This window comes from Prionailurus viverrinus, chromosome A2, assembly GCF_022837055.1.
Source record: "Prionailurus viverrinus isolate Anna chromosome A2, UM_Priviv_1.0, whole genome shotgun sequence".
Lineage (NCBI taxonomy): Eukaryota > Metazoa > Chordata > Mammalia > Carnivora > Felidae > Prionailurus > Prionailurus viverrinus.
In genome coordinates, this window is record NC_062562.1 from 54,126,239 (window position 1) to 54,154,214 (window position 27,976).

The 27,976-nt window shown below is 44.9% G+C and overlaps 1 protein-coding gene across 4 annotated transcripts; it reads left to right on the forward strand.

Moving 5' to 3' along the window:
* Positions 1 to 524: 524 nt before the first annotated feature.
* RBSN (rabenosyn, RAB effector) lies at positions 525 to 27,846 on the forward strand. Of its 4 annotated transcripts, none has more exons than XM_047849364.1 (12): positions 525 to 566; positions 3,456 to 3,761; positions 7,970 to 8,110; positions 10,592 to 10,692; positions 11,864 to 11,909; positions 12,022 to 12,183; positions 14,275 to 14,516; positions 16,599 to 16,669; positions 20,671 to 20,757; positions 21,630 to 21,732; positions 23,010 to 23,114; positions 23,789 to 27,846. In XM_047849364.1, exons 2-12 carry the CDS (start codon positions 3,614 to 3,616, stop codon positions 24,932 to 24,934), a joined length of 2,352 nt encoding a protein of 783 aa, XP_047705320.1. In that variant the 5' UTR covers positions 525 to 566; positions 3,456 to 3,613; the 3' UTR covers positions 24,935 to 27,846. The 4 variants fall into 4 exon arrangements, with proteins under 4 accessions (XP_047705320.1, XP_047705318.1, XP_047705321.1 ...); XM_047849362.1 differs by having other exon boundaries at positions 527 to 640; XM_047849361.1 differs by lacking the exon at positions 525 to 566 and adding an exon at positions 574 to 724.
* Positions 27,847 to 27,976: the final 130 nt, after the last annotated feature.

Genomic DNA, 27,976 nt, shown 5'->3' on the forward strand with positions numbered 1-27,976 from the left:
CCCACAGATTTGACTATGCTGTATGCCCTCCAGATAGATACTCCACCTCATTCCAAATCCCCACTCTCACGTGGTTCTATTCTGGCTCTTTCCGCATTCTCCAGGTCTCCTGAACATTCCTTCTCTCTCTAGCTCTCAGGAACTTTAATTGACTCAGATTAATTCAGAGCCACAGTTGGGAGTGGGATAGAAAGTGTTAAGCACCCCACCGCCCACCGCCACTTCTTCACTCATGGCACACGTTGGCTAAGAGCTAAAGAATCACGGGCTTTGTTTTTCCACCTCTACAACTGGTGGAGAACCACCGGCTGGCTTTAACGCTTCGCACGTTAAGTGCCTGGGACAGCAAAACCTTGCAAAATTACCAGTCCTCCCCTGTTGGTTCTTACAGCGCCTGCGCAGAAACCAGTGCACAAGCTTGGCGCTGTTGAAACCCACCTCCGCCCTTCTCGCCCTCAGAGATTCGGCGCTCGACAGGCGTCTGTCAGGCTGCCTTCCGGTTTCGGTGCCGCGCAGGCGCGCCTGCCGAGCGTCGAGCAACCGATGGAGATGGCGGCCGCGGCTGGGTGAGGGACCGCAGAGGCCCAGAACCCCGGCGGGAGGAGCCGACGGGCCTGCGTGCCAGGGGGAGCGCGGCCGGGTACAGAGGGCCGGGAAGGGTCTGAGTGGCGGAAGCTCGGCTCACCTCAGGAACAGAGACGGGCGGGCCGTGCGGGTGTGGGAGGTATGCGGTTGTGGTGGGTGTGACGTGCTTGGTGGGAGATGTGGCTTTCGGGCCGTGAGTTTGGCCTGCATTGTGCTTGCGACGATTGGGCTCTGTGTGATTGTGTGGTTACGTGGGGGCGTGCACAGTTGTGTTTGGCTATACGGCTGAGGGTGCGTGAGCGGTGGTCTCCCGATTGCTTGCGTTTGGTTCCCTGGTTGTGTGAGGTTGAGGCGTTTGGGTTCTGAGTTTGTGTAGAGTCGTTTGTAGCGTTTGGTGTGGCGTCTGTGCGCCGTGTCAAGTTGTCATGTCCGCTCTGTGGGGTCGAGTCTTTCATGTCGTGTGTGGTTATGCGACCTGTGCATAATCGTGTTGAATTGTGTGGAGGGTGTTGTGCGCGGTCGAGGCCGTGATGAGTGCGACTGTGGGATGTGTAGTCTCTGCGGCATGTAGCCGTGTAGCATTCATGCTGGGCGTATAATTTCAGGATATGTAGGTATAATTTTTATTTTTTACGTGGTGTGGGTCGAGAGGGGCTTGCACATGTTACGGTTGTGGGGTCTGGCTTCGTGGTTTGTAGATTTATTTGGTTGTGGTGTGTGTTTGGTTATGCGATTTTAGAGTTCGGTGAGGCATTCATTCATTCACAAATGAAGCTTTCTTGGGTTTCTTCGTGGTAGGTGCCAGGGAATGTGCTAGACCCTGGGGTAAGGTGGTGGGAAAAGCGCATAGTCTCTGCCCTTACAGAGCTTAGAGCCTTCTGTACTTAGTTATTTTATGTACTCGTGATTATAAGTTGATACGAGTGCTGTCCCAGGGGAGAATGCCTCAAGTGAGAGGCATTTCCTTGAGGAAGCAAGGTTGGGTTGAGATGTGAAGGGTGTGTGTGTTTGATTTGTGGTTGTTAGGGTGAGTGCCTGGGAAGGAAAGGAGCTTTTAGAGTCCCCGCATCCCATAACCACTTGCTGGGGAGGAAACTGGAACTGCTATTTCAGTGACCCTCTGGAAAAGGGGCTGAGATCTGGGTGTATATAGTCGTGGGGTTTCTTAGAGGGGAAAAACCAGGGGCCCGGTGTTTCATTTGCTTATTTTCTGGGTCATGTCTACCCTTCGGCTTTGAGGACCAGGCATTCCGTCCTCACAGGCCCTCTGAGCAGGCCTATCCGAAGCTGAGAGTCATACATTTCCTCTTACTCTCTACTGCGGTTTGTGACCACAGGTTCTTGGGGAGAAATTTCTCTGCTTTTGTGGAATGGTTTTATCTGGATTCTCCCAAGGCTGGGTGTTTTTCTGAGGTGACATTGGAAGTGACTTTGGCATGGCCCAGTAAAAGTGAAAATGTAACCTATTAAGCCCTGGATGTCTTAAGCACTAAATCCTTTTATTTTTGAAGCAGTGAGAACATTAGGCTGGCTTTTCAGCTGTCATTTATTGACTTATAAAACCCACTATGTTCACTGTTGAAAAAGTACAAATATAAAACACAAAATAGATTTTTCTTTTTACCACTGGATTAAAAAAAAATTTTTTTTTTAAACATTTATTTATTTTTGAGAGACAGAGAGAGAGAGAGAGAGAGAGAGAGAGCACAAACAGGGGAGGAGCAGAGAGAGGAGACACAGAATCCGAAGCAGGCTCCAGGCTCCAGGTTGTCAGCACAGAGCCCGACACGGGGCTCGAACTCACAGATCTCGAGATTATGACCCGAGCTGAAGTCAGCTGCCTAACCAACTGAGCCACCCAGGCACGCCTTACCACTGGATTTTTAGTGCTCCTCCTTAGACTAAGGTTGGGATTTTTGTTTGGTGTGGTTTTAGCTTTGCTTTTGTTTTTTAGGGCAAACACTATCTCTTTTTCTCCTTGCATTTTGAAACATTTTTATTTATTAAAAAAATTTTTTAAATGTTTATTTTTGAGAGAGAGACAGAGTGTGAGTGGGGGAGGGGCAGAGAGAGAGAAGGACAAAGAATCCAAAGCAGGCTCCAGGCTCTGAGCTGTCAGCACAGAGCCCTGTTCGGGGCTCGAACCCACAAACCGTGAGATCATGACCTGAGCCGAAGTCAGATGCTTAAATGACTGAACCACCCAGGCGCCCCACTCTTTGCATTTGTGATGTAAGTGTAAGAGCTTAGTATATGTGGTTGAGTAAATGACCAAAGTAAAGAGTCAAAAATTTCTGTGTGTGGGGGCGCCTGGGTGGGGTAGTCAGTAAAGCGACCGACTCTTGATCTCGGCACAGGTCATGATCTCACTGTTGGTGAGTTTCAGCCGTGTCGGGCTCTGTGCTGATGGCACAGAGCCTGCTTGGGATCCTGTCTCTCCTCTGCCCTTCCCCCAGTTGTGCTCTCTCTTTCTCAAAATAAATAGACTTAAAAACAAATTTCTGTGTGTTGGCAAGTACTTCAGACATTTCGTCAGTGGCTGAAGTGGCATACAAATTATGGAGTTGGACCAACTGAAGTGCATGTTAGAGAACTGCCTGGGTTTTGTGTTTGCTTTTGAAGTTGAATTTTCTTATCTTCAGGAATCTGTGCTTCCTACTTCAGCGAGTTGCCATTGTCCAGTGATGTTCTCAAATCTTTGAAGGTTTTGTATTTCAGTGTAAGGGTTTGAGAAGGCAGTTTGTGTTCTGAAACTTGCAGTGAGCAAACATTAAATAATCTTGTTGAGCGTTGAAAAGAGCAAAGAAAATTCTCAATTGCTGCTAATTTGCCTGAATTGCCTCTTTTCTGTCCCTTCTTTCCTGTTTCAGGGCTTCTCCTACTCCAGAGAGGAAACCTCATCCAGAGCCATGATACCACTTTCCTGTCACCTGTGTGCCGCTTGGTTAAGCTAATGCTGTGAGAGCACTGGTCCCTTGTGGAGGAATCAAGCTGACTCTTGGCATGAGGGGTTGAGAGGGACACTGCTATGGCTTCTCTGGATGACCCTGGGGAAGTCAGGGAGGGCTTCCTTTGCCCTTTGTGCCTGAAGGACCTGCAGTCCTTCTGTCAGCTTCAGTCACATTATGAGGAAGAGCACTCTGGGGAAGACCGTGATGTCAAAGGGCAAATTAAAAGTAAGAGGCGTGAGTTTTTTGCCTATCCTGTTCTGTCCTTGGGAGCTTTAACTCATGGGATGGTTTTCATTAGCTTCCATGATCCCACCAGAAGGTGATAAACAATAGTAAATTAATAATAATAGTAGTGAACGTATATCTAATGCTTCCCATGTGCCAGGCATTGTTCAGAGTCTTCCCCATGAATTCACCTCATTTAATCCTCATGATACCTATCGGACTGTGGGACCCCATTTTACTGTTGAGGGTACTAAGTCACAGAGAAATTAGGTGACTTGCCTGAAGTCACACCATGAGGTAGGGCGTGGCTTTGAACCTAATAAATGTAATCACTGTGCTCTCTGCTGTCTCGCTAGACTGTTTGAATTATCTAATTGCCAGCCTGTGAGGAATATGGAGTGGAATTTCTTCCCTTAGCTCTGAAAGTGGAGGCCCATTGTATATCCATTACTCTGTTACAAATTCAAGCCTTCCTGCCATCCTTCCTTCTTCAACTATACCTTGTCCTCTGCAGCCCAGGAAAAGGAAGGTCAGAGTTGAAAAGCAAGGAGAAACAACCTAAAAAGTTAAACTTGGTTTTTGAGCTTCTCAGGCCTCAGGTTGTAGAGAGTCACAGAAAGGATTTTTTCAAAGCAATTTTAACCATACATAGTGTTCATTTCTGGAATTCAGATTCTAACTCCTAAATATGATGCCAGTATTCTGGAACTCACTTTCCTAGTGATTCAGCTAATCTGCTTCTCCTAGCTGGCAGCATTTCTGAAGGCAGCGAGATTACAAAGGCCTGGATGTGTATTGACAATTCTGTGTTGGGTGGGAGAGAAGGGGATGATCATATATTTCTAAATGGACTTTGGCCTCCACACATGCGAGTCACATGCACCCTGTAATGAAATAGTCCCTCTCCATGTCTCACTTTTCAGTTCAGAAAAAATTGTTGAAAGCATTATCATTTATTACCTCTTTCTAACCACATGACAAAGTCAAACATTTTCATAATCCTGAGGGCTGTGATAAATAAGGTGTCTGTAGAGGCTGGAGCAGAGCCATAACTGTTAGCAAAAAAAAAAAAAAAAAGTTTTGTATTTTGTCGTTTTCAGAGTTCCTTTATAAACATCGTTATTTCATTTGATTCTTCCAGCAACTCTGCAAGATGGTGGTTGGTTTCATTCTACAGAGAAAAAGTGAGGCTCAGAGATGTTGAGCAACTTATCCAAGGTCACACAGGAATTTATAGAGGTAGACTTTGACCCCAGGTCTTCTGTCACCTCTGAGTCTAGTGCTGCTCTTTCCATTTGGCATCACTGATGATACCAGACCCTGTGTTCCAATCACAGCTTGCCCTGCAGCTAGAATGCAAACAAAAACTGCTCATCTAAGTTTCTTTGGACAGCTGGAGCACCTCTGTGACCTTTAATGAGCATCCAGTCTGAGTGTCAGCTGTCATATACCGTGATGTCACTAAGACTTTGATGCTAGTGGGTTCAGAAGTTAGACAATGTCTTCATTTTCCTGTGGTAACCCATTTATTAGAGGAAAAACATTTAAGGTTATGTAGGGAATAATAGGTGTGAGAATCCACTTAAAGAGTAATAGAGATTTTATGAGTTGTGAAAGAAACTTGAAAGAATTCTCTTGTGTTTTTTTTTGTTTTCCCCCTATCTCTACCTCAGAAGACCTAAGAAATTGAGTTAAGCATTTCTTTAGTACTAATGAGCATTTCTTCAGTCAGGAAGGATATCTTGCTTCTGTGGGAGTTTTCTGTGTTTTGGAACCAGGAAAGTAAAGTTTTAAAGATTGACATCAAAGATTTTTGAGAAGTCCTTTGAAAAGCATTTGGTCTTTTGGTTCTTAGACATTTTATGACATTGCTGGTTTTGTCAAGTGAAATATTAAAGCCAAAAGAGCAAACCTTGATACCAGGTGTTGGAGGTGGTTTAAGAAAGAAAATATAAACTTGTCATTAAGTGGTCAGTGAGTTTGGGCCCCAGCCCTGCTTCAGCTTCAGTTTAGCACATGTACAGTAAGTATAAGAAAAGGTAATTGAAAATTACCTGTGGCTTTTGCTTTGTGTGTGTTTTTTTTTTTAGTAGTTTTTTTCCCTCTGCTTTGTGCTTTTAAAGATATATGGGATTGTTCTTAATTGGCCTCCTCTTGAAGGGCTATACCTGGGAAGGTGGCCAGTGCGTTCTTCTATCCTCTTCTATCCTAAAGCGGTTAAATTACATGGACTTGCCTGTTTAACTGGACACAGCTTAGTTTTGTTTGCAGAAGTGAATTTGTGTCTGCTAACTCCAATTTCCTGTCTGCTAACCCTTTGTTTACCGTTTTCTGTTTTCTCTCCCCTATTGTTAAGAATATCATCTGGTGGACCTTATTTTTCCAGGTGGAGAAAGCCATCTCAGAGTGACCGATAATCAGGGAATTTGCTTATTAGCTTGACCGCCTAACAAAGACATATATATATAAGCTTAACACTTTCTCCCTCTGCCTGCCAGCCCCTCCATATCTGCATTTCCCTAGAGTTTTGAAAAGCTTCGGTAGTTTTTTTTTTTTTTTTTAATTTTTTTTTAATGTTTATTTATTTTTGAGACAGGGAGAGAGACAGAGCATGAATGGGGGAGGGTCAGAGAGAGGGAGACACAGAATCTGAAACAGGCTCCGGGCTCTGAGCTGTCAGCACAGAGCCCGACTCGGAGCTTGAACTCACAGACCGCGAGATCATGACCTGAGCCGAAGTCGGCCGCCTAACCGACTGAGCCACCCAGGCGCCCCAAGCTTTGGTAGTTTTTAATGTTGTTCAGGTAACAGCAGTTCAGAAGTCAGGGACTTCCATGAAGTAGTGATCTATTAAATGTAAAATAAATTACATTTTGTGTTAAACCTCGTATTTTCTACTAGATTCTAGTGGCAGTAAGGGATAGTCATCCTAGACTTAAGAACATTAATGAGAGCAACTTAGGATCAAGAATTCTTTTTTCCCACCAGTTGATTGTTCTCCTTCAACAGCAGGTCCTCTTAGCACAGGGGGCAGAACCCCTGTTCTGTGGAGGCATAGTTTTTGAGTTGTGCTGACCGGGGAGAGCTGGGGTTCTCATTTCAGACAGATGGGGTTTCCACTTCCAGCACTGCTGCCTTATAAGCTCTGTGATCTTGGGTGCAGCAAGTTTCCCCCTCTTTGATGTCATGTCCTCATTTATAAGTAGGGATACCACCTGCCTCATAATGTTGTGAGCATGAATTGGCCTAATGTATTTGAAAGCACTTTGTGCCTGGTACATGCAAGGAATCAATCCAGGAAACGTTCATTTTCTCTTGTTACCAAGTCTGGTTCCCTTTGCTTATGTTGTAGGTGTTATATCTGTTTCTTGAAGCTTTTTGTCAGTGTCAGCACACATGCATTCATTAAGTGAGTGGGGGAAGAAGAACTCTATGTACAGATAAGCATTATGGGGAGCACCAGCCCAGGTGTTGGTTTACTTCCATCCTGGAAGTAAATAAGAAGTGTTTCCTCATGAGTCCATAGAGTAAATAAATTAATACTGTAGAATTTAACTTTAAAAACTTTGTTTTAATTGAAATATACTTTACAAATAAGTTTTTTTTTTTTTTAACTTTTTTAACGTTTATTTATTTTTGAGACAGAGACAGAGCATGAACGGGGGAGGGTCAGAGAGAGAGGGAGACACAGAATTTGAAACAGGCTCCAGGCTTTGAGCGGTCAGCACAGAGCCCGATGCGGGGCTCGAACTCACAGACCGTGAGATCATGACCTGAGCCGTAGTCGGATGCTTAACTGACTGAGCCACCCAGGTGCCCCTACAAATAAGTTTTTAAGTGCAATGCAGTAAGATTTGAAAAATGTATATACCCATGTAACCACCTCCCCAATTAAGATCTAGAAAAAAAAATTTTCCATTCCCTTGGTCCCCTCATTGAATTTGGCTTTAATACTTTTATTTAATTGGGCTCTTAAATTTGGCAACAACTAGTAATGTAGCTACATACTGGCTACATAAACCAACTTACTGCTAATACTGACTAGTGAATGGATTGCTCTGGGGGTTTATCATTGCAGTTTATTTGGGATCCAAAAATTTTCAAATGAAGTATAGTCATTTCATCACTTTTTGTGTTTGAGATTTCCCTTGACTTTGTGCTAGATGTTCTTTGTGGACTCATTTATGGTGTTTGTTTGATTTTTCCAGGTCTTGTCCAGAAGGCTAAGAAAGCCAAGAACAGGCTGTTGAAACGAGAAGGAGATGACCGAGCAGAATCGGGGACACAGGGCTATGAGTCTTTCAGCTATGGAGGGGTTGACCCTTACATGTGGGAACCCCAGGAACTTGGTAAGAAATTCTGTTCCTTCATTCAGCAAATGTTTGAGCATCTTTATGTCCTAGGTGATGTTTTAAGAGTTGAGGAGGCATCAGTAAACCAGAGGCATCAGTAAACCAGAATGGTCTAAACTTCTCACGGTCCTTATGTCCCAGTGGGGGGCGAAAATGGACCAGAACGAGCCCAGCACCTACTTTGTGTTAGGCACTGCATTAAATGCTTTACACGTGGACTCATTTAATCCTCACTGCACTTGATGGGGACCTTCCCAGAGTCAAACAGCTAAGCAGCTACAGAAATGAGATAGGAATCCAGGTGTTTGACATCAGCTCCGGCATTGACTTGGCTGTCTCCTCTCACGTAGTAGATTACCTGTCTGGCAAGAGGCACTCACTGATTTGTGCAACTTAATTTTCGAAACACATAATTATCATACCATCTACTGACTTTTAAAATAATCATCTTTTTGGGTGATGAAAATGTTCTACACTTTATTTCGGTGATGGTTGGTTGTACAACTCTGAATATACTAAAAACCATGGAATTTGTGTGCTTTAAATGGTGAATTGTATGTCCATGAATAATAACAGAGCTGTTACCAAAACTGCCACGTGGTGTTGAACTAGCTAATCTTACATGTCCTTTAACTGTTGAATGATAATAAATTTAATATAACATTTTATGTCCATGCAATAGATAAATAATGATTTACTCATGAGGCTCTATTAACTTTCATATTTATTATCTTCAGCACCTTTCACAAAAGCTTTGTGAGCTGTAAAGGGTAGTGATGCTCATTCCCATTTACAGATGAGGAAATAGGCTGTATGAAGGGAACTGATATTTATCCAGGGTCATCTACTGTTTTCTTCTTGTAGGGCCACTATGGAATGCTTCTTTTTGGATGAGAACAATCTTAGAACTGCACTGTCCAATAGGATAGCCACTAACTACATGTGGCTATTTAGATTTAAATAAATTAAAATCAAGTAAAATTTAAAATCACTTCCTTAGGGACGGCTGGGTGGCTCAGTTGGTTAAGTGTCCAACTCTTGATTTCAGTTCAGGTCATGATCACGGTTATAGAACTGAGCTCTGAGTTGGGCTCTGTGACAGTGCGGAACCTGCTTGGGATTCTCTCTTCCCTCTCTCTGCCTTTCCCTCAATCATACATTAGCCACTTTTCAAGTGTTCAATCTGCACCTGTGGCTAGTGGCTGCCAAAGTGGAGAATGGAAACATTTTCATCATGGCAGGAGAAAATGGCTTTAAAAATAATAGTATACAACGTAACACTGTCTGTTAATTATACTTACATAAAAAAATAAAATTAAAAATTTCAAATCAACGTGTTGTACACCTAAAACTAATATAGCATATGTTAATTATACTTCATTTTTACAAAATAGTAATTATACATATGAGTTAATATGAAAGTATGTAGGAAAATTTGTGGATTCTTATTAGCTTTTCAATAGCCCGTTTTATTAATTTGCCTGTTTTCAACAACCGACGAAGTCAAAATTGTGGAAGGTCAAGAGAATGGCAGATTTTAGAAGTTCATATTTAGGTCATCCCTAGGAATTTGAAATTAAATTTAACTAGATGTTAGAGAGTATGGTAGGGGAGAAAAGAACGAAGATGATGCAGAGGGTAGCATGTGAGAAGCTCCAGGTAGGGTCCAAGGTATAAATGAACCGGCCATGGTTGAGAAGAGGAGGGGGACTGCGTGCTGGGGAGGTGGGGCCAGGTGCAAGGGGAAGGGTTGGTGTTTTGGAAGAGGGAATATTTCAGATCTGCTGAGACAACAAGCTACTTGGTTCCATTTGTGTGAGAATGTTCATCCTGGGTCTTTGCTGCTGGACTGAGCAAGGTATCAGTTTAACTGGCTCCTCCTGTGGCATCTGTTAGCATTTACATTTTGGGGACTATTTTGAGAAGGACTGTTTTGATTCTGATGAAAAACCATAGTGTACCAACTTTGGAAAGTACAGAAAAGTATGAGAGATTTTTTAAAATTGCCCATAATGTTAGTGTCCTTTTTACTGAACAAAAATTTCATGTGCCAGACAGCGCTCTAAGGGCTTTATAAATTTTAACTTTTTAATCCTCCTAATAACTCTGTGGAGCAAGTACTATTCTTATCCCCATTTTATAGATGAATGCTCCCAAGTTACAGAGATGTTAAGGAACTTGTCTAAGGTCGCACAATGTGTGGCAGAATTGAAACTTGAGCACAGGCTGGCTCCGGTTCAGGCTCTTATCCACTGTACTCCGAGGTCTCTGGTATTGTACTCTGTGGCCTCCAAGGTAACCATGGTTAATTAACATTTTAGCAAATTTGTTTCCATTTGTTTGTCTTTGAATTTTTAGTAAGACTCTAAACTAGAATTTCTACTTGCGTGTAAAAGTCATTGAGGATAAGCAGCAAGGGAGAGGGGCTCTTTCATAGGAATGACAGGTCATTTGTCTCCCCATCTCCTCTCCTTCTAGGTGCTGTGAGAAGCCATCTTTCCGACTTCAAAAAACACCGAGCTGCTAGAATTGACCACTATGTTGTTGAAGTCAATAAATTAATAATCAGGTTAGAGAAGGTAAATTTTGTTGTTTTCAAACCTTTTTTTTCTGCAAGTGTAACTTTTCTGGGAGAAAAGAATTCTATTTCTACAGTGTGTACCATGTATGTTGTATCTATCTGATGCTGGCAGAGAAACGCCCCATCTAGAGCTCACCTAGAGAGGTGCAGAGGACCTGTTTGGGCAGGTCTAGCTTGGGCTGCTTTTATTGAAGGAGACGGCCCCGGATGACAGACTTGCCACATAGCCACGCTTTCCTTTTCCTTTCTCTGAAGCCTACTTGGCTGCTGGAAAACCTTTCTGCCTTCAAATTATTTCCTCTTTTGGGTGTCCCAAGTACAAACACGCAATGGGGCATGGTGTGTGATACTTGATAGCAAACTGAGAAACTGGTGACAACGTTTGTGAGGACTACTCAGCCAGGGCCAGTGTTAGTGTGGGAACTTCTTAACTGAGCCTTCTTGTCCTGTAGTACCAGAGTGCATCTTCAATACCGCAGTCATTTTTTTTTTTTTTTAATGTTTGTCTATTTATTTTGAGAGAGATAGAGAGTGAGTGATCAGGGAGGAGCAGAGAGATTGGGAGAGAGAGAGAATCCCAAGCAGGCTCAACACTTTCAGCATGGAGTCCCGATGTGGGGCTAGAACTTAGGAACTGTGAGCTCATGTCCTGAGCCAAGATCAAGAGTCAGACACTTAACCAACTGAGCCTTCGAGACACCCTAATACCACAGTCATTCTGTTCTACTCTGACCCTAGAAATGCTTGCTGTGTATGACCTGGATTGTGTCGTGGGCATGGTAGCACCTGCAGGTATAGTTCTTGATGTGTACTCTGTAGGACAGAAATATGTGGCCAGTTTCATTGTCCAGGAGGACCGTGGAGAATCAGGAATTCTCTATTGATTTCAGTAGCCACACCCACCACATCTTGGCCTACCCCTGCTTATTGCTTAAATGGGGAGCTGACAATAAAGAGATTGGAATCAGGTCACGGAAAGGGAGCTGCCTTCCAGATGCAAAGCTAATACTCTGTCTCATGCAAAATTGCTTTTGTGGCTTTGTAGGGTTGGTGATGACAAATGAGACTTGAGAAATGAAGATGTGCAAATTCCTGCTTGATGCCTTTTGCCTGTGGAAAGTGTGTACATCACCTGTTTAACTCTATTTGCACTGTTTTCTCTTTGTCAGCTCACTGCATTCGACAGAACGAATACCGAGTCTGCTAAGATACGAGGTAACTCCAGAATTTTGCTCACATTCATTCTGTTTATCTTTCTTCCTGATCACACCTCTTTTTTAAAAATGGCTTGTTTTTCTGTTTGATTTTTGTTTTGTTCTTCCCAAAGCAATAGAAAAGTCAGTGGTGCCTTGGGTCAACGACCAGGATGTTCCTTTCTGTCCAGACTGTGGGAATAAGTTCAGCATCCGTAACCGCCGCCACCACTGCCGGCTCTGCGGGTCTATTATGTGCAAGAAGTGTATGGAACTCATCAGTCTCCCTTTTGCAAGTAGGTAACGTGGAGGCGGTGCCCTGGACCCTGATCTCCTCTTGTGACTACCTTGTTTGCTGATCACCACTTAGTGATTTTTTGAACATTTCTGTCTGAGTTAATGTTCTATGGGATCTTCATCCATTCACTTACTGACTCCATGAAGCCTGCTATAGGCTAGGCATTGCCAGGGCCCAGGGATACAATGGTGGATAACAAGGGCTGGCAGACTTTTTCTGTAAAAAATCAGATGGTAAATGTTTTAAGCTTTGTGTGCTACAGGCGGTCTCTGTGACATTTCTTTTTCTTTTTTTAAAAATTTTTAATGTTTTTATTTATTTTTGAAGGAGAGAGAGAGAGAGAGCATGAGTGGGGGAGGAGCAGAGAGAGAGGGAGACACAGAATCTGAAGTAGGCTCCAGGCTCTGAGCTGCCAGCGCAGAGCCCGATGTGGGGTTGGAACTCACAAACTGTGAGATCATGACCTGAGCCGAAGTTGGAGGCTTAACCGACTGAGCCACCCAGGTGCCCCTCTTTGTCTTTTTTTAAACAACCTTTTAAAAACCATACTTAGCTCAAGGGCCATACAAAAGCAGGCTGGTCTTGGTTTGCAGGTCATGTTTGCCTACCTCTGGTCTTTAAGACATCATCCATTCTCCCAAAGGGTCTAGCATCTAGCAGAGGATACAGACTTACAAACAAATAATTGCTTTATAAAGAGATAAGTACTATGAGAGACATTGTGTCAGACACTCAAGAGAGCTGACCCAATTGTGGTCAGCCCTGCTTGGAAGTGGAGCTTGTAAGAGAAGGTCTTAAAATATGAGTACCAGGCTGTCCTTCCTTTTGAGGTTAAAGTCACAAACCGTTCACTGTCATATAGAACAGACTGTAACGTCATAATATGAGAGACACTGAGTGCTGGGGAGATCAAGAGCATGGATGTTCAGGTTTGGGAGGTGATGTTCGAGAAGAGCCTTTAAGATAATCAGGATTGCAAAGAGAGCAGGAGGGAACCTGGGTAGAGTGAAGAGCAGGAGCAAAGCTGTGGAAAGGCCCTGGGGAAGGTTAGTAGATGAGCAAGTAGAATAGTTGGGGGAGTGTAGAAGACACATTTGAGAATTATGGGGACGGTGGCTACAAGGTTTGCTTGAACCAGAGGATCAGAACTCTGAGTCTCAGCTAGTTAAAAGTTGTTAAAGATGATCTCCTGGGCTTTGGGCCAGTTCTGGGACATTTAGTGTGGTTTTGCAACCCTGGAGAGTTCTGCTAACTCTGCATGTGCTGTTGGCTACAGAGCATCTGGGCAACATGGGGCAGAAGCAGATGTTTCCTCTGTCCAGTTCTCACAGTCAGCAGGCACACATTACCTTGATACCTTCCCTTTCTCCCTGAGACTGACTTTGTGTCTCACCTGAGACTTCATAAGCTATGTTTTTGGGACACTATTCACCTTTCTTGTCTTGAGCTAATTAATCAACATTTACTGGGCAGCTGCTATGGGGTAGCCCTGTTGTATATATCGGGTTACAAGTATGAAAGGGCAATTCCTACCATCGTAGAGTCACAGATTCATAGAACAGCCCTGGGTATACATAGCACTGTCATACTGGGACAAAAGTGGAGAGTGCTCTAAGAGGGATGATATGGTAGGAACTGATAGGAAGGGCAGATTTTTTTTTTTTTTTTTGTCTCAAGGAATATAGGGCTTCCTTTGTCTCAAGGAATATAGGGCTTCCTGAAGGATGTGCCATTCGAGCTGAGCTTTGGAAACGGTAGGAGTCAGATGTTTGGAGGCGGGGAAGTCTGTCAGGACAGTCTAGGGATTGGATTGGTTGGAGGCAGAGCAAATGGAGGAGGGCAGTTAGGGTCAGGTTAGGAATGGTCCTCAGAGCCTCAAAGAGACCTTCCTAGACTGTGTGGCTCTTTCCTGGCTGGCAGTGAGAGTCTCTGCCACCGCAGAGCCTGACCCCAGGACGGCAGAGGTCTGGTGCTTCTTGCCAATAGACACAGCCTGTATCAGCACCTGTGGCACTCCCCTCTGTTGTGAGCACTAGGGTGATTGGAGTCTGCGGGCTCACTGCTGCCTGTCCTGTGTTGTGCTTTACAGATAAGCTTACCAGTGCCAGCAAGGATTCCCTGAGCACCCACACCAGCCCCAGCCAGTCACCCAACAGTGTCCATGGCTCCCGCCGGGGCAGTATCAGCAGCGTGAGCAGTGTAAGCTCTGTCCTGGATGAAAAGGATGACGACCGGATCCGCTGCTGTACACACTGCAAGGACACGCTACTGAAGAGAGAGCAGCAGATTGATGAGAAGGAGCACACCCCCGACATTGTAAAGCTGTATGAGGTGACTCACTGTGTGCGGTCCTGGTCTGATGCAAGATGCAGATTTGGCTGTTAATTATGTACACGCCTGCACATTTTGGAGATGCTTTGGGAAGTTGTTCCTCTGAATCACTTTTAGTCTCTGCCAAAGGGCTATAGTGTGATTTCCTAGCTAGGGCCCTGGGTAATTCACAGAGTCATTGGGGGTGTGTTGCAACAACCTCGTTCCCTCTCCCTTCCTTGCCTACTTGAAAGCAGGAAGTTGGAGACTTTGGTGGCCTAGGGGCAAAAGGAAGAAGGATGGTTGCCGTGGGGTGTGGGCAGGATTTGGGGTGAGGGCAGAAGCTGGAGCAGGTGGTAAACAGTGGGCCAGAGGAGTCTTGAGAAACTCACTTGGAAGCTTCAGGCTTTGTGAGTTTGAGTGACTGCCCATGAGCATAGAGCTTCCCCTTTAAAAAAATTTTTTTTATGTTTATTTTTGAGAGAGAGACAGAGTGTGAGTGGGAGAGGGACAAAGAGAGGGAGAGACACAGAATCCGAAGCAGGCTTCAGGCTCTGAGCTGTCAGCACAGAGCCCAATGTGGGGCTCAAACCCATGAACTGCGAGATAGAGCTTCCCCTATTAAGTCCATTCAGTTGCCTCAGCTGTCGTTACCACCAGCAGTCCCAAAACACCATTGGTAGATGCTCACTTTGAGAGGAACGTAGTGTAATGAAAAATGGGATTTAGTGTCAGCCTGGGGGTGAGACTGCCTCAGCCTCCCAGTGGCCAGGGGGACCTGCAGGCCAAGGAGAAATTGCCAAGTGAAGGTTTAGCAGGGAGGTGATAGGAGATGGGGAGGAGATCAGTCTGGGCAGCAGAAGCAGCTCATGCACAACCCTGAGCAGAGGAAGAGTGTATAGGTCTTCCCGACTTACAATGGGGTTACATCCTGATAAACCCAACCAAAGTTGAAAATATCCTAAGTCAAGAATGCATTTAATACATCTCACCTACTGAACATCATAGTTTGGCCTGGCCTTAACCGTGCTGGGAACACTTATATTAGCCTCCGGTTGCGCAAAATCCTCTAACAGAGACCTATCTGATAATGAAATGTTGAGTGTGTCCTGTAACTGTTGAATACTGTACCTGGAAGTGAATAACAATGCTTGTAAGGGTATTGGGTGTTGACCCGCGTGATCGCATGGCTGACCTGTAGCTGCTGCCTGCTGCCCAGCTTCGCAGAGGGAGCATCAGACTGCATGCCACTAGCCCGGGAAGTGATCTAAATTCAAAGTCCCAAGTACAGTTTCTGCTGAATGCCTATCAATGCCTCACACCATTGTAGAGTTGAGAAATCATAAAGTCCAATAACCGTTGTAAGTCGGGGACTGTCTATATATTGTCTGATGATCACTGAATGGTCACTGTTAGCAGTTCTGCAGGTCATAATGGCTGTGTTTCTGGAGTCACCATGAAAATACTTAGACTTCTACTAGAAATGGTGTTAATGAAACCCTGTACTGAGCTGCAGGTGTAGCCATTATCCATTCTGTGTATGGAGTTCGTGACCTGATAACTCATTTTTGTAAATAGCCACTGTGCTTTTCCTTCCGTCATCTTTGAAGTGAGCCCTGGCAATGCCTTTTGCTGGTATCTTTCATCACCTGGCAGAGGAAGAATGTAGCAACCAGTTCCTTTCGTCTGCCTTGGTAAACTCATTGGCTTGTGTCCTGGAAGGCCTTGCTCCCTGCAAAAACATCCGGTAAAAAGTTTTGTTGTCACTTTCCTTCCTGCAAGATTTACTGCTTCTAAAGGAGGTCTGTAAATCAGGAAATTGATAACAGTAAAAACAAACAAAAAGCACTCTCTGCATATTTCTATATTATAAAACTGTACGTATTATTTTTTTTTTAATTAAAAAAAATTTTTTTAAGTAGGCGCCATAGCCAGTATGGGGCTTGAACTCACAACCCTGAGAATAGGAGTTGCATGCTCTTACTCTTACTGACTGAGCCAGCCAGGTGCCCTGAAAACTATAGATTTTAAATGCCTCTCTATTGATAACAGTGTAACTTTTCTGTACCTTGAAAGCACCACTCACTTCTTTTTTGTTCTTAGAAATTACGACTTTGCATGGAGAAAGTTGACCAAAAAGCTCCTGAATACATCAGGATGGCAGCATCATTAAAGTAAGCTATTCCTCTGTTTTTCTAATTCAGTGATGACTGTTTTCTTGCCTTTAGGGCAGCCCCTCGGTAGCTGAAAATGAAAATCTTAACTCTGGCTGTGCTTTTCTTCTGTGAGCAACTGTGGAGAATCTTTGTCATATCTGTATAGTCCCATGTAGCCATGTTCAAGTGACTCCAGTCATTTTTCTTTTTAATTTTTTTTTTTAATGTTTATTTATTTTTGACAGAGACAGAGACAGAATGCGAGTGGGTTGGGGGCAGAGAGAGAGGGAGACACAGAATCCAAAGCAGGCTCCAGGCTCTGAGCTGTCAGCACAGAGCCTGACGCGGGGCTCGAACTCACAAGCTGTGAGATCATGACCTGAGCTGAAGTCGGACACTCAATCGACTGAGCCACCCAGGCGTCCCGTGACCCCAGTCATTCTGATTGAGCAGGTTCATAGGCCCCACTGCCAAGTATGGCATCTGGAGGTGAGCAAGGACAGTATTCCTCATGCAGCTGCCTAGCTAGATGCTACTTCAGGGTGGCATTGAGGTGTCAGGACTTAGAGCAAGCATTTCCTTTAGAGCAGGGATTGGCACATTTTAGCTAATGGGCCAAATCCAACCTGTCATCTCTTTCTTTTTTTTTAAATTAAGATATAATTCAGACACCAAAAAATTCACCCTTTTAATGTGTACAATTCAGTGGTCTTTAATGTATTTACCAAGTTGTACAACCATCATCACTGTCTTAATTCTAAATCATTTTCATCAGTCCAAGAAACCCCATACCCATTAGTAGTCACTGCTCATTTCTCCTCTCCCTGGCAGGCACTAGTCTGCTTTCTGTCTATGGATTTGCCTATTTTGGACATTTCATATAAACGGAATCATAAATATATATGATCTTTCATGTCTGGCTTCTTTCACATAGTGTAATGTTTGCAAGGTTCACTCCTGTGGTAGCACATGTTAGTGTTCCATCCCTTTTGTGTGAATGCGTTTGTATGGATAGACCGCATTTTGTTTATCCATTAGTCCGTTGATGAGCATTTGGGTTTTTCCACTTCTGGCTGTGATGAGTAATGCTTCAGTGAATATTCATGTATAAGTATAAGTCTTTTTGTGGACATACAATTTTATTTCTTTTGGGTATATACGTAGGTGTGGGGTTGCTAGGTCATATGGTAACTCTGGGTTTTAAACTTTTTGAGGAACTGCCAGACTGTTTTCTTAAAATGATTGCGCCACTTTATATTTCTACCAGCAGTGTATGAGGTTTCAGTTTCTCCATATTCCTGCCAACGCTTGTTATTGCCACTTGTTTTTATAAGTAAAATTTTATTGCCACGTAGCCATGCCCATTTGTTTGATTATAACTACAAACTACAGCAGCAGAGTTGAACAGTTGTGACAGAGACTATCTGGCAAAGCTAAAAATGTTTATTATCTGGTCCTTTACAGAAGAAATATGCTGACGTTTTCTTAGGAGCATTGCCTCTTCTGTAGGTTAGTGATAATGTGAGCTGGAGTTTGAAGTGCTACCATTAGAATCGGATCCCCACAGTCTTTCCCCAATCTGCAGGGAAGAAAATTATGGCATCCAGTGCTTTCGATTTGAGAATTATCTGCCTTTGTTTTTATTTACCCACTTACTGTGGCAATATGTTATAGTGTCCCCACAAGCAAAGCTTGGCTTTTCCTTCATGACGTCAGTGACTACGTTCTAAGTCTATCGTGTGGGTCTCACATGAAAAGAAAATTAACCTTTTCATTTACAAGGTCCTTAAGGAATTTCTTGACTTATGAGTCTGTAAGTGTCTGACTTACAAAATACGAATGGCTAAACCCAGTTGGTTTGTGGCAAAAAATATCCTTTCCCTTGCATGTCTCCCTGCCTCTGCTGTTGCTTCAGGGCTCTTCTTCCAGTCCCTGTTCCCTCCCCCAGTGTTTGCCAGTCCACAGGGAAGGAAAAGAGCGGTGGGAGGGAAACACAAAAGAAAGAAACCATTGCAGACCACCTCCATTTCCCCCAGTCCTAGCACCTGGATGTCTGTAGCCTCTGGCAGAAGACAGTGTCAGGGGAGGAAACCCTTGTTTCTCCAGCCCTCTCAGCCTCCACTGCGCCTTCTCTTCTATTTGCACCTTCTGTACCCCATTCTTCCTCTTTTCATTCCAAGAATGAAGAACGGCAGGAAAGGACACATTTTCGTTTCTACCTGCAGTTCACTGAGCGATTTCGATCAGTGGAGCATATATCCTTCCTGTGAGTAGGTTGGGAGAAGCAGCTCAAGTCATTCTGGTATATAGCTCCCCTAAATGGAGACTCGTTGGCTTGGAGCACCTGTCTCATGCTCTCTTCCTCCCTGGAACTTACTGGAATGAACACCTTCCTCCCACCTGTGCCCATTGGTTTGAAATCATGACAGGATTATCTTCTTCCTGGATCCCAGCAGGGAGAGCTGTGTTCCTGGCGGTCTGAGCTGGCACTAAACTTTGTCTCATGATGTTGTTACCCATGAGGCTCCTGTCCCTGAGTCTGTTGTTTTTCTTGCTTTGTGCCTCAGACACGCTTGTGGGTTAATGGGCCTCCCCATCCAGCTGGGGAACTGCCATTGCTCAACGTGTTTCCAGATGTCTAACTCTTACTCCTTCTCCAAAGATTGGTTCTAAAGGGCTTTAGGTGAATTTTACTCCCTCATTCATTCGATGGATACTTATTGAACACTACCTACGTGCCAAGTGCTATTTTAGGTGTTGGGACTGTAGCAATGAACAGTGAAGACCGTGTCCATTGTTATAGAGCTTCATTATCATGGGAGCACAGGCCATAACCAATTGAAAAAGTCATGAACAAGATAACTCCAGACGTGATAGGTGCTCTGTGGGAAACATGTTGGTTGATGTGACTGAAAACCTTGGGAGTGCTTTCAGATTTGGGCCAACCTTGTTATTTTCCACATGACTTGGAGATACCAAGACGAAGTGGATGCATCCTCAATTCTGGTCTGATGTTCTTTTTGCAAACTATGCAGTTTGAGATGATGAAACCACCTTATTGGATCCTCTAGTTACAGCGCACAGCAAGATTTTTCCAGCTCACACTTTCTCGTAGATGATAAACTAGGTCAGCGCCTCAGTCCTTTCTGTTTATTTCACTTAAATTGCTGCTGCCTCAGAAAGGGGGTTGAATGGCCATTGCTGAGGCTGCATTAATAGCTGCAAGGTCCTTGAAGTGTTTCTGTTTTCAGTGGACATGGATGAAGCTTGGCCATGTCCTAGTTCCTGAGGATATAAAAATGAAAAGCCATCATTATTGCACTTGGATTTTGGGCCTGATGGGGGTGACAGACTTGTAAATGAACAGTTCTAAGATCACATGATGACTGCTGTTGTTCCTTGGAGTTAAGTGGAATTAAGCCACCTCTGGCCTTCTCTGAAGTCGCCTGCTCCACCCTGGGTACTCCTCCCTTCTTAATTTGGAGTCAAAGTGCTTTTCTCATGTAGGGAACAATTGTTCATGACACCCAGGGGCATGGGGCAATTGATCTAATGCTGTGCTGGGTATCACTAGGTGTTGAACGGTCTCCCTGTGTAGTCTGAGTGAGAAAAGCCAGGTGCTTTTTCCTCTGATGTGGTGTAGCCAACTTATTTAGTAAACCACTTCATATATCTTACTAGGTATAATGAAATTGTTTAGGGAAAGTAGGCTGAAGTAGATTCATTTGCATTTATTTTGGTGACAAGTGTAAGAGCTAGTCCTTAGAGGCCTAGGCACAAATCTGTTCCTGTGGTATCTGCAGACTAAAAGAACAGAAAGCAGCTTCCATGTGATTAGCACTTATATTTAGAAGAGGAATGAGCCCTGCATTATATACAGAAGTCTGAGATAATACCGCTTGGAGAGAATTAGCTGTGTCTACCTTTGTAAGGCCTTAAACCTTTAGAGCCCTTTTACACAATGCTCTCCAGTAAGCGTGATGAAACTTGGATTAAACATTTCTGTGATTTCTTCTTAGTGCTGGGGAGACCACCTACAGTCTGGAACATGCCGGTGACCTTCGAATAGAAGTGCAGAAAGTGTATGAGCTCATAGATGCTTTAAGGTAAGGTGATGTTTGACTCGCTGCCTTGAGTGGAGGAGATACGGTTTCAATGAGGGGGGTGGGTGGCTGGCAGGCCTGAGGCCACCCGGAGTCCTGGGGAGTATGTGTGAGGAGCCAGCTGAGGGTAGGCGCCAGCTGTGGCTCTCAACACGTCTCAGTAACTTGGTTAAGGCTTCTAATGTTCCTTATTATTAAAGAAATAGGAACTGATTATTGACACCATCTTTGTGCCAACCATTGGTTGTATCCACATCTCATTTATTGGACCAAAGTTACCCGGTGTGGTAAGGATTAATATGCTCATTTTGTAGGTGAGAAAATGCACCACAGCTGGCAAAGTGATGGAGCCAGGATAGGAAGCCAGATTCTTTCTGCTGGTCAACAGCTGCTTTTTAACCATGGACTTACTGTTGGGGTTAAATCAGCCCTTTGAAGTGTAGAAAGTATAATGATTTAGAGGGAGAACTGAGATGGGGCAGCCTTGTCCATCTGTCTGTGCAGGACTGGCTATGTAATTTGCGGACCTAGTGCAAAATGACAATGCAAGTCCACAGTAGGGATTATTAGGAAGTTTAAGACTGTGACAGCAGAATATTAAACCAGGCCCTGGCTACTCCCTCATGAAGTTGGCCCTACATGTGTGGCCAGTCCCTTAATGGGTGAGTGTTGGTTGTTTACCCTGTGCTGTGCTGGGGGCCTTGGGTACAACCACAGGGTAAGAAACGGGCTTTGCCTTAAAGGACACTTCGTGAAGTCTTTAACCTGTTTCCTCCACGGATGGTTCTGGCATGAAAGCCTGGCAACTCAGAGATTGCTCCCTTGTTTCTGGGGCTAGCAATGCTTGTTACATTGATATGTTTGTTCCATTTCAGTAAGAAGATCTTAACCTTGGGCTTGAACCAGGACCCTCCACCACATCCAAACACTTTGCGGCTGCAGAGGATGATCAGATACTCAGCTACGCTTTTTGTGCAGGTAAAGCCATCTTGGGGTGATAGGAACATCTCACTTGCCTTCCCTGCTTTTCTGCCTCTCAGAAGGCAGACTGTGCCAAAGGCTTATTTCCTATTTGTACACTTATTTTTTAAAATTATAAATACAGTCATGTCACACTTAGAGAAAAATCTGGACTACAAAGAAGGGTAGAAACTTCTTAATTCTATGTCCCCAGGACCACGACACATCATTCTGGCATATTTTCCTTTTTTTTCATTTGTATTTGTTATATAAACACTTACGATTAGTACATATTTGCAAATTTATGTTTTCTCTTTTTAACACTGAATTTTGTATCACAAACACTTTTTACATAGTCTTTGTTTAAACAGCTGTCACTTGAATGGCTACAGAATATGACTTTGCATGCACCATCCTTTACTCACTCTCCTTTCACCGGGTATCTGATAGATTCCCATGTTTTGCTTGTATGAATACTGCCTGACAAACATACTTATACATGCCATTTCTTCCTCAGGATGAGCTCCTAAGGGACTCTTCCTGGGCCATTGCTTGGGAGGAGACAGCTGATTGTTCACAGACTGACTCACCCTGGGAGGTTAGAGCAGAGTTGTTTCTGCCTCAGCACACCTCTTGGAAGAGCCACAGCCACTGGGGCTGCATGATAGGGTGATCTACTAGAGCCCTGTTGGCTTAGTTTTCCAACACCGTATTGCAGAGAAGTGGGCTCTTTGTCCTTTTTTTTTTTTTTTTTTTTTTTTTTAACGTTTATTTATTTTTGAAAGACAGAGACAGAGCGTGAGGAGGGGAGGGGCAGAGAGAGAGAGAGGGAGACACAGAATCCAAAGCAGGCTCCAGGCTCGGAGCTGTCAGCGCAGAGCCCGACACAGGGCTGAAACTCACAAACCACAAGATCCTGATCTGAGCCGAAGTTGGACATCTAACTGACTGAGCCACCCAGGCGCCCAGGCCCCTTGTCCTTTTCATTAGTGGTGTATTCAGCAGTCATGCGGTGAGTGCCTACTGTGTACCAGGCAGTGTTCTAGGTGCTGGGTGTCCTGCCATGAAAAAAGACACTCCTGTTCTTGTAAAATTTACTTTCTAGATGGGGATAGACCAGAAGTAACTAAAATATATAGCTTAGAAGATAGTGAAAAGTGCTGTGGAGAAACATAGAGCAGGGAAGGGGTAGCGGGCATGCATGGGGCTCAGATGGAGGCTTACAAACAGACTTCATTAGGCTGATGTTCTTCCTAAAAGGATTAAAACATAAAATTGTCTGTGGCTTCCTACAGGAAAAGTTGCTTGGTTTGATGTCACTGCCAACCAGAGAACAGTTTGAGGAACTGAAAAAGAAAAGGAAGCAGGAAATGGAGAGGAAGAGGATCCTGGAGAGACAGGCAAGTGAAATGCTGCTGGCAGCCTCTTGGGCACAGAGGCTGCCCCAGGCTCCCAAGGGGTCCTCTGTGAGGTCGTGGTAAACCGCAACTTCTCGTGCTCTCCCGTTTGCATCTCTCTTCTGTTCTTTTCTGGCCTCTCCTCTGTAGATACCAGAATAGTTGTTTTTCTCCCCACGTCAGTCCTATATTTCTTCAGAGATCCTGCTGATTTTCTCCCATCCAGAATACCATGGAGGCTGCCAGTTCTCCCTGTAGCACAGATTTCAGGGGACCCAGACCTCAGGGAGCTCCTTGTAGAATGCTTTGGAAGATGCAACATTAAACAGAATAATGTGTGCATTTAATATTGGGTGAGATTCTAGTGTAGACGAGTGATACTAGACCTCACAGGTTTAAGACCAGCATGTGGCCAGTGAATAATCTAAGATAGAGAAAATCTTATCCCTTAACTTACTATTATTTATGAATTTATTTTTGAAAGCCAGGCCATGTGCCTCCTCTCCCCTAAAGCACACAAAGCATGATCTGACTTAGCAGTTGGATCCCTGAGTCCTGAGGTGGGCCGTTGGAGTCTCATCAGCACAGGGGCGGTGAGACCGTAGGGGCAGCTGATGGTATGGCTGCTGTCAGCCTGGCGACTGTGTTTCTTCCCTTCGGCTTTGGTGTCTCCCCAGGCTGCCCTGGAATCCCAGCGAAGGCTTAAGGAACGGCGGAGTGACCTGGCGCCTCGTACGGCTAATGGGGAGGTGGCGTCCCTTCGAGGGGGTCCTGCCCCCCTGAGAAAGGCTGAGGGCTGGCTCCCGCTGTCTGGAGGTCAGGGGCAGAGCGAAGACTCAGACCCCCTCCTCCAGCAGATCCACAACATCACATCATTCATCAGGCAGGCCAGGGCCGCTGGGCGGGCGGACGAGGTGCGCACGCTGCAGGAGAATCTGCGGCAGCTGCAGGACGAGTACGACCAGCAGCAGACGGAGAAGGCCATTGAGCTGTCTCGGAGGCAGGCTGAGGAGGAGGACCTGCAGCGCGAACAGCTGCAGATGCTGCGTGAGCGGGAGTGGGAACGAGAGCGGGAGCAGTTCCAGGCCGCATCCCTACACACACGGACTCGGTCCCTGGACTTTCGAGAAATCCGGCCTTTCCAGCTGGAGCCTGGCAGGGAGCCTCGCACCCACCTTGCTTATGCTTTGGATCTAGGCTCTTCCCCAGTTCAGAGCAGTGCAGCTCAGAAGACTCCTTCGCCCGTCTCAGCTCTCGAGCCGGTCAGAGTGTGGTCTGGGCCCCCAGCCCTTGGCCAGGAACCCCTCCCCCAGAGCACCGTGTCACAGCAGAGTGAGCTGGCCTCTCTAAACCCCTTCGAGGAGGAAGACCCCTCCAGCCCCACAGCAGACGGCACTACCAGCCCTCCGGCTGCAGAGCCTGCCTCTGGCCCTTCAGCCTGTGTCCTCAAAGAATACAATCCTTTTGAGGAAGAAGAGGAGGAGGCCGTAGCAGGGAATCCCTTCACTAACCCAGACAGTCCAGCGCCCAACCCCTTCGATGAGGAAGATGAGTATCCCTGCCCGAGGCCCTCAAGCCCTCCTGTTCCTGGCAACCCGTTTGAGGAAGCCACCTGTACCAACCCCTTTGAGATGGACAGTGACAGTGGGCCAGAGGGCGAGGAGCCCATAGAGGAGGAGCTCCTTCTCCAGCAGATTGATAACATCAAGGCGTACATTTTTGATGCCAAGCAGTGTGGCCGCCTGGATGAGGTGGAGTTGCTGACAGAGAACCTGAGGGAGCTGAAGCGCACCCTGGCTAAACAGAAGGGGGGCACTGACTGACCCCACTGACCGTGGGCAGGGCATCTTTGGGCCCAGGGCCTGGCAGGAGCCTGTGGAGCAGGGCAGGGCTGGTGGGCTCGGCGGGCGAGAGGGAAGGGGAAGGGTAACATCTAAGGTGTGCACACAGGTTAGGGCAGGGAATCTGCTGTTTCGTGCTGTGCACTTGGAGGTTTTTCCACTACAGTTGAATATTAGTAAAGTGGGAACCAGAACAGGAAGAATAAGCATTCATTTGCTGTATTTCCTGGGTTGGTTTTTTGTTACTTGTTTTTTGAATTGGGTTTTCCCTTTAGAAGGGATTTTAAATTTTCATTACCGACTATAACTAAATGCAGTTCTGCTGGGCAGTCTTCGTGAGTCCATGTGCTCCTGCCTAGTCTTTGGTCCTTATGCAGTATTATAGGGAAGCCTTAAATAGGGCACTTTGTTCAGCCAAGACAAGGTGGATTCATTTAAACCTTTCTTTGGTCAGACAGAAGTCTGTCCCTATTAGGCTTCTTTCACCTGGGGCTTCCTCTGCCCTGCTGGGCACATCCCAACCCATGCAGTAGAAGGGGAGAGGTGCTGCATGAAGGCAATAGTTTAGACCCAGGAGAGCCCAGCACCTCTTTTTAAGAGGCGGTGGCAGGGGGTGATGTTTCACCAGGGTGTTTCCATACAATTTAAGTCCTTGGTTGTCTGTTTTAGGAAGTTAAACTTCCAGTCCCGGCTATCACTGGGTCTGACCGTGGGCTGTTCAGAAGATGGGAGTGGTTAACTTTTTGGTTGATGGAGGCAGTAGTCTTTGGGAGAAGAGTGTCTAGCCAAATGTTACTCTGTTGGAACTGAATAACTGATGGTATAATTGTCCCAGAGAAACCTCCCTCTAGAGCTTTGGTGAAATTATTCTGGCCTGGGCTTTTTCAGAGGGCCCAGTCTGTAATTTAGGATTGTAATCAGGAAGCTTTTGTGGGACATTGCCAGGACAGTGGAAACTTCCTTGAGTCAGAAGATAAAATAATTTTCAGGGCAAGTTGATCAGCCTTCTTCCTTTTTGGGTCATCCCGTCCTGATCTGGGCACCAGGGAGGTATTTTCCTACCAATGTTCAGTATTAAGAAGTGGAAATGTTTGAAGAGGCACAAGCCAGAATCATTCTGGTAGCACCACACTACTTGAATTCTTCATCAAGTAAGGGCAAAAAGGGAAATTGTTACTTTAGCTCTGGTGCTTTGGTTTACAGGAATGTAATCCTTACCTGACGTCTGACATCATGATACCCAAGTGTGCTCAGCTCTAGGTAGAGTTCCTGCAATTAGGCTTGTTGATTAATGAACAATAACTGACCACTAGTCACTTTATATCCCTTAACTAACTCTGGGTCATACTCTCACTGGTTACAGGTGTGAGAGCTGAGATTCCTTTTGTTACCTTCTGGGAAGACCCCTGCTGGTCTTGAGAATGTTTGAAAAACATTGTGGTTTAAAGGTGATCTGTATTTGTGTTGACACTAGTCGCATTTCTTTAGCATCTGTTGGATTTTTGGGCTGAGTGAAAAGATCCTGTATAGGGGTGTGGGAATGGGAAGTGGGTGGAGGGTGTGTGGAGGACACTGTTCTGTTTGCAAACAAAGGAATATGAGTGGATTGCTAATATCAACCAGTTACCAGCCTTGCTGATTGTGGTGGGGGTTGGGAAGTTGGCAACCAGGTCTGTAAGATGTTGCCTGGTACAGGCACCTTTCTTCCTTCTCATGCCCTTCCCGCTGTTATTATGGAGGGTTTCACAGATGGTTGGCATGCTCCCTGCTGCTCAGTCTGTCATTGCTCTCTGATTGAAGAGGAGGATACTCTCTGCACCAAAAAGCAGGTAGTTCCAGAAGCTAAATGCTGCTTTCCGTCATAATTACTTTTCTTATGAAAATATATCTCATAATTAGCTGGTGATTTCAATTCAGACTAGTTTACTGAACATACCCTTTTCCTGAAGTCAACCCAGGTAGCAATCTGTAAGTAACTAAGAGCATTAAGAACCACACACTTAAAAAGTTAAACTTAAAAACAAAACAAAACACTGAATATACTAAACCAAACTAAAACCTTCTGATGTGATTGAATTCTTCCATGGGTATATTCTTCCATTTAATTCTTCTATGGCTATATTCTATATAATCATAGACCTGACAGGAATTAGAATTCTCTATCCCTAACGTTTCCCAGAATTCACACAGGCACAAAGTTGGCTTTATAGAGATGAGTTATCATCAGGGTAAAGATGGCCTATGGATTGCAACCACAGCTTCAAGTTCTTACCTCATGTGAATATTTTACTCTTCCCGCAGTCTTTCAAGGCAAACCACTCCATCTCATGAGAAGATGAGCAAGTTTGTTTTTTTTTTTTTTTGTCTTAATTATTCTTTTTAGTAATCTCTACATCCAACATGGGGCTTGAACTCATGACCCCGAGATCAAGAGTCCCAAGCTCCTCCGACTAAGCCAGCCAGGCACCCCAAAAGTGAGCAAGTTCTTGATGCGGTGTTGGCAGATCTCCTTAGACAAAGATCATGTATGGAAGAGACTTTGGGGATTCAGATATCACATGAAGTTGGCCTTTGTTTTTACACCTTGTTTGTATTTTCCCATGTCTAATACACTAAGGACATTTACTAATAGTACTTGCAGCTCAATGTGTCTTTGCTGTTCAGATACTAAAGTGTACTTCTGAGTCATCATGAGCCAGGTGGTAGGTTGGACATTGGCATAATTAGATGCTGGTACTCAAAGGGAGAAGCTGGTCTCTTTACCAGGTCACAGAATGTGGTAGCAGATTGTACGGGTCATTTGATGGTGACAGCTTGAGGGTCATTGGTTTGCATGCACTACTCTGGGGCCTTGTATTGGAATCTTTTTTAAAAAAATAAAATAACAGATGTTAGTGGTTGGGTGTATGTGTGTGTATGTCCACATGTGTTGCAAGTAAGAATTACCAGATCTCTGCCCTCACCCCTTTCTAGATGACCATCTGAGTATCAAAAGATACTGGACAGAAGGTCACTGGGCTCTTA

Coding starts and splice junctions, on each gene's coding strand:
- RBSN (XM_047849364.1), top strand. CDS start 3,614: ATGGCTTCTCTGGATGACCCTGGGGAAGTCAGGGAGGGCTTCCTTTGC. Junction 11,910..12,021: donor CGAGTCTGCTAAGATACGAG/GTAACTCCAGAA, acceptor TTCTTCCCAAAG/CAATAGAAAAGTCAGTGGTG. Junction 20,758..21,629: donor GAGCTCATAGATGCTTTAAG/GTAAGGTGATGT, acceptor GTTCCATTTCAG/TAAGAAGATCTTAACCTTGG.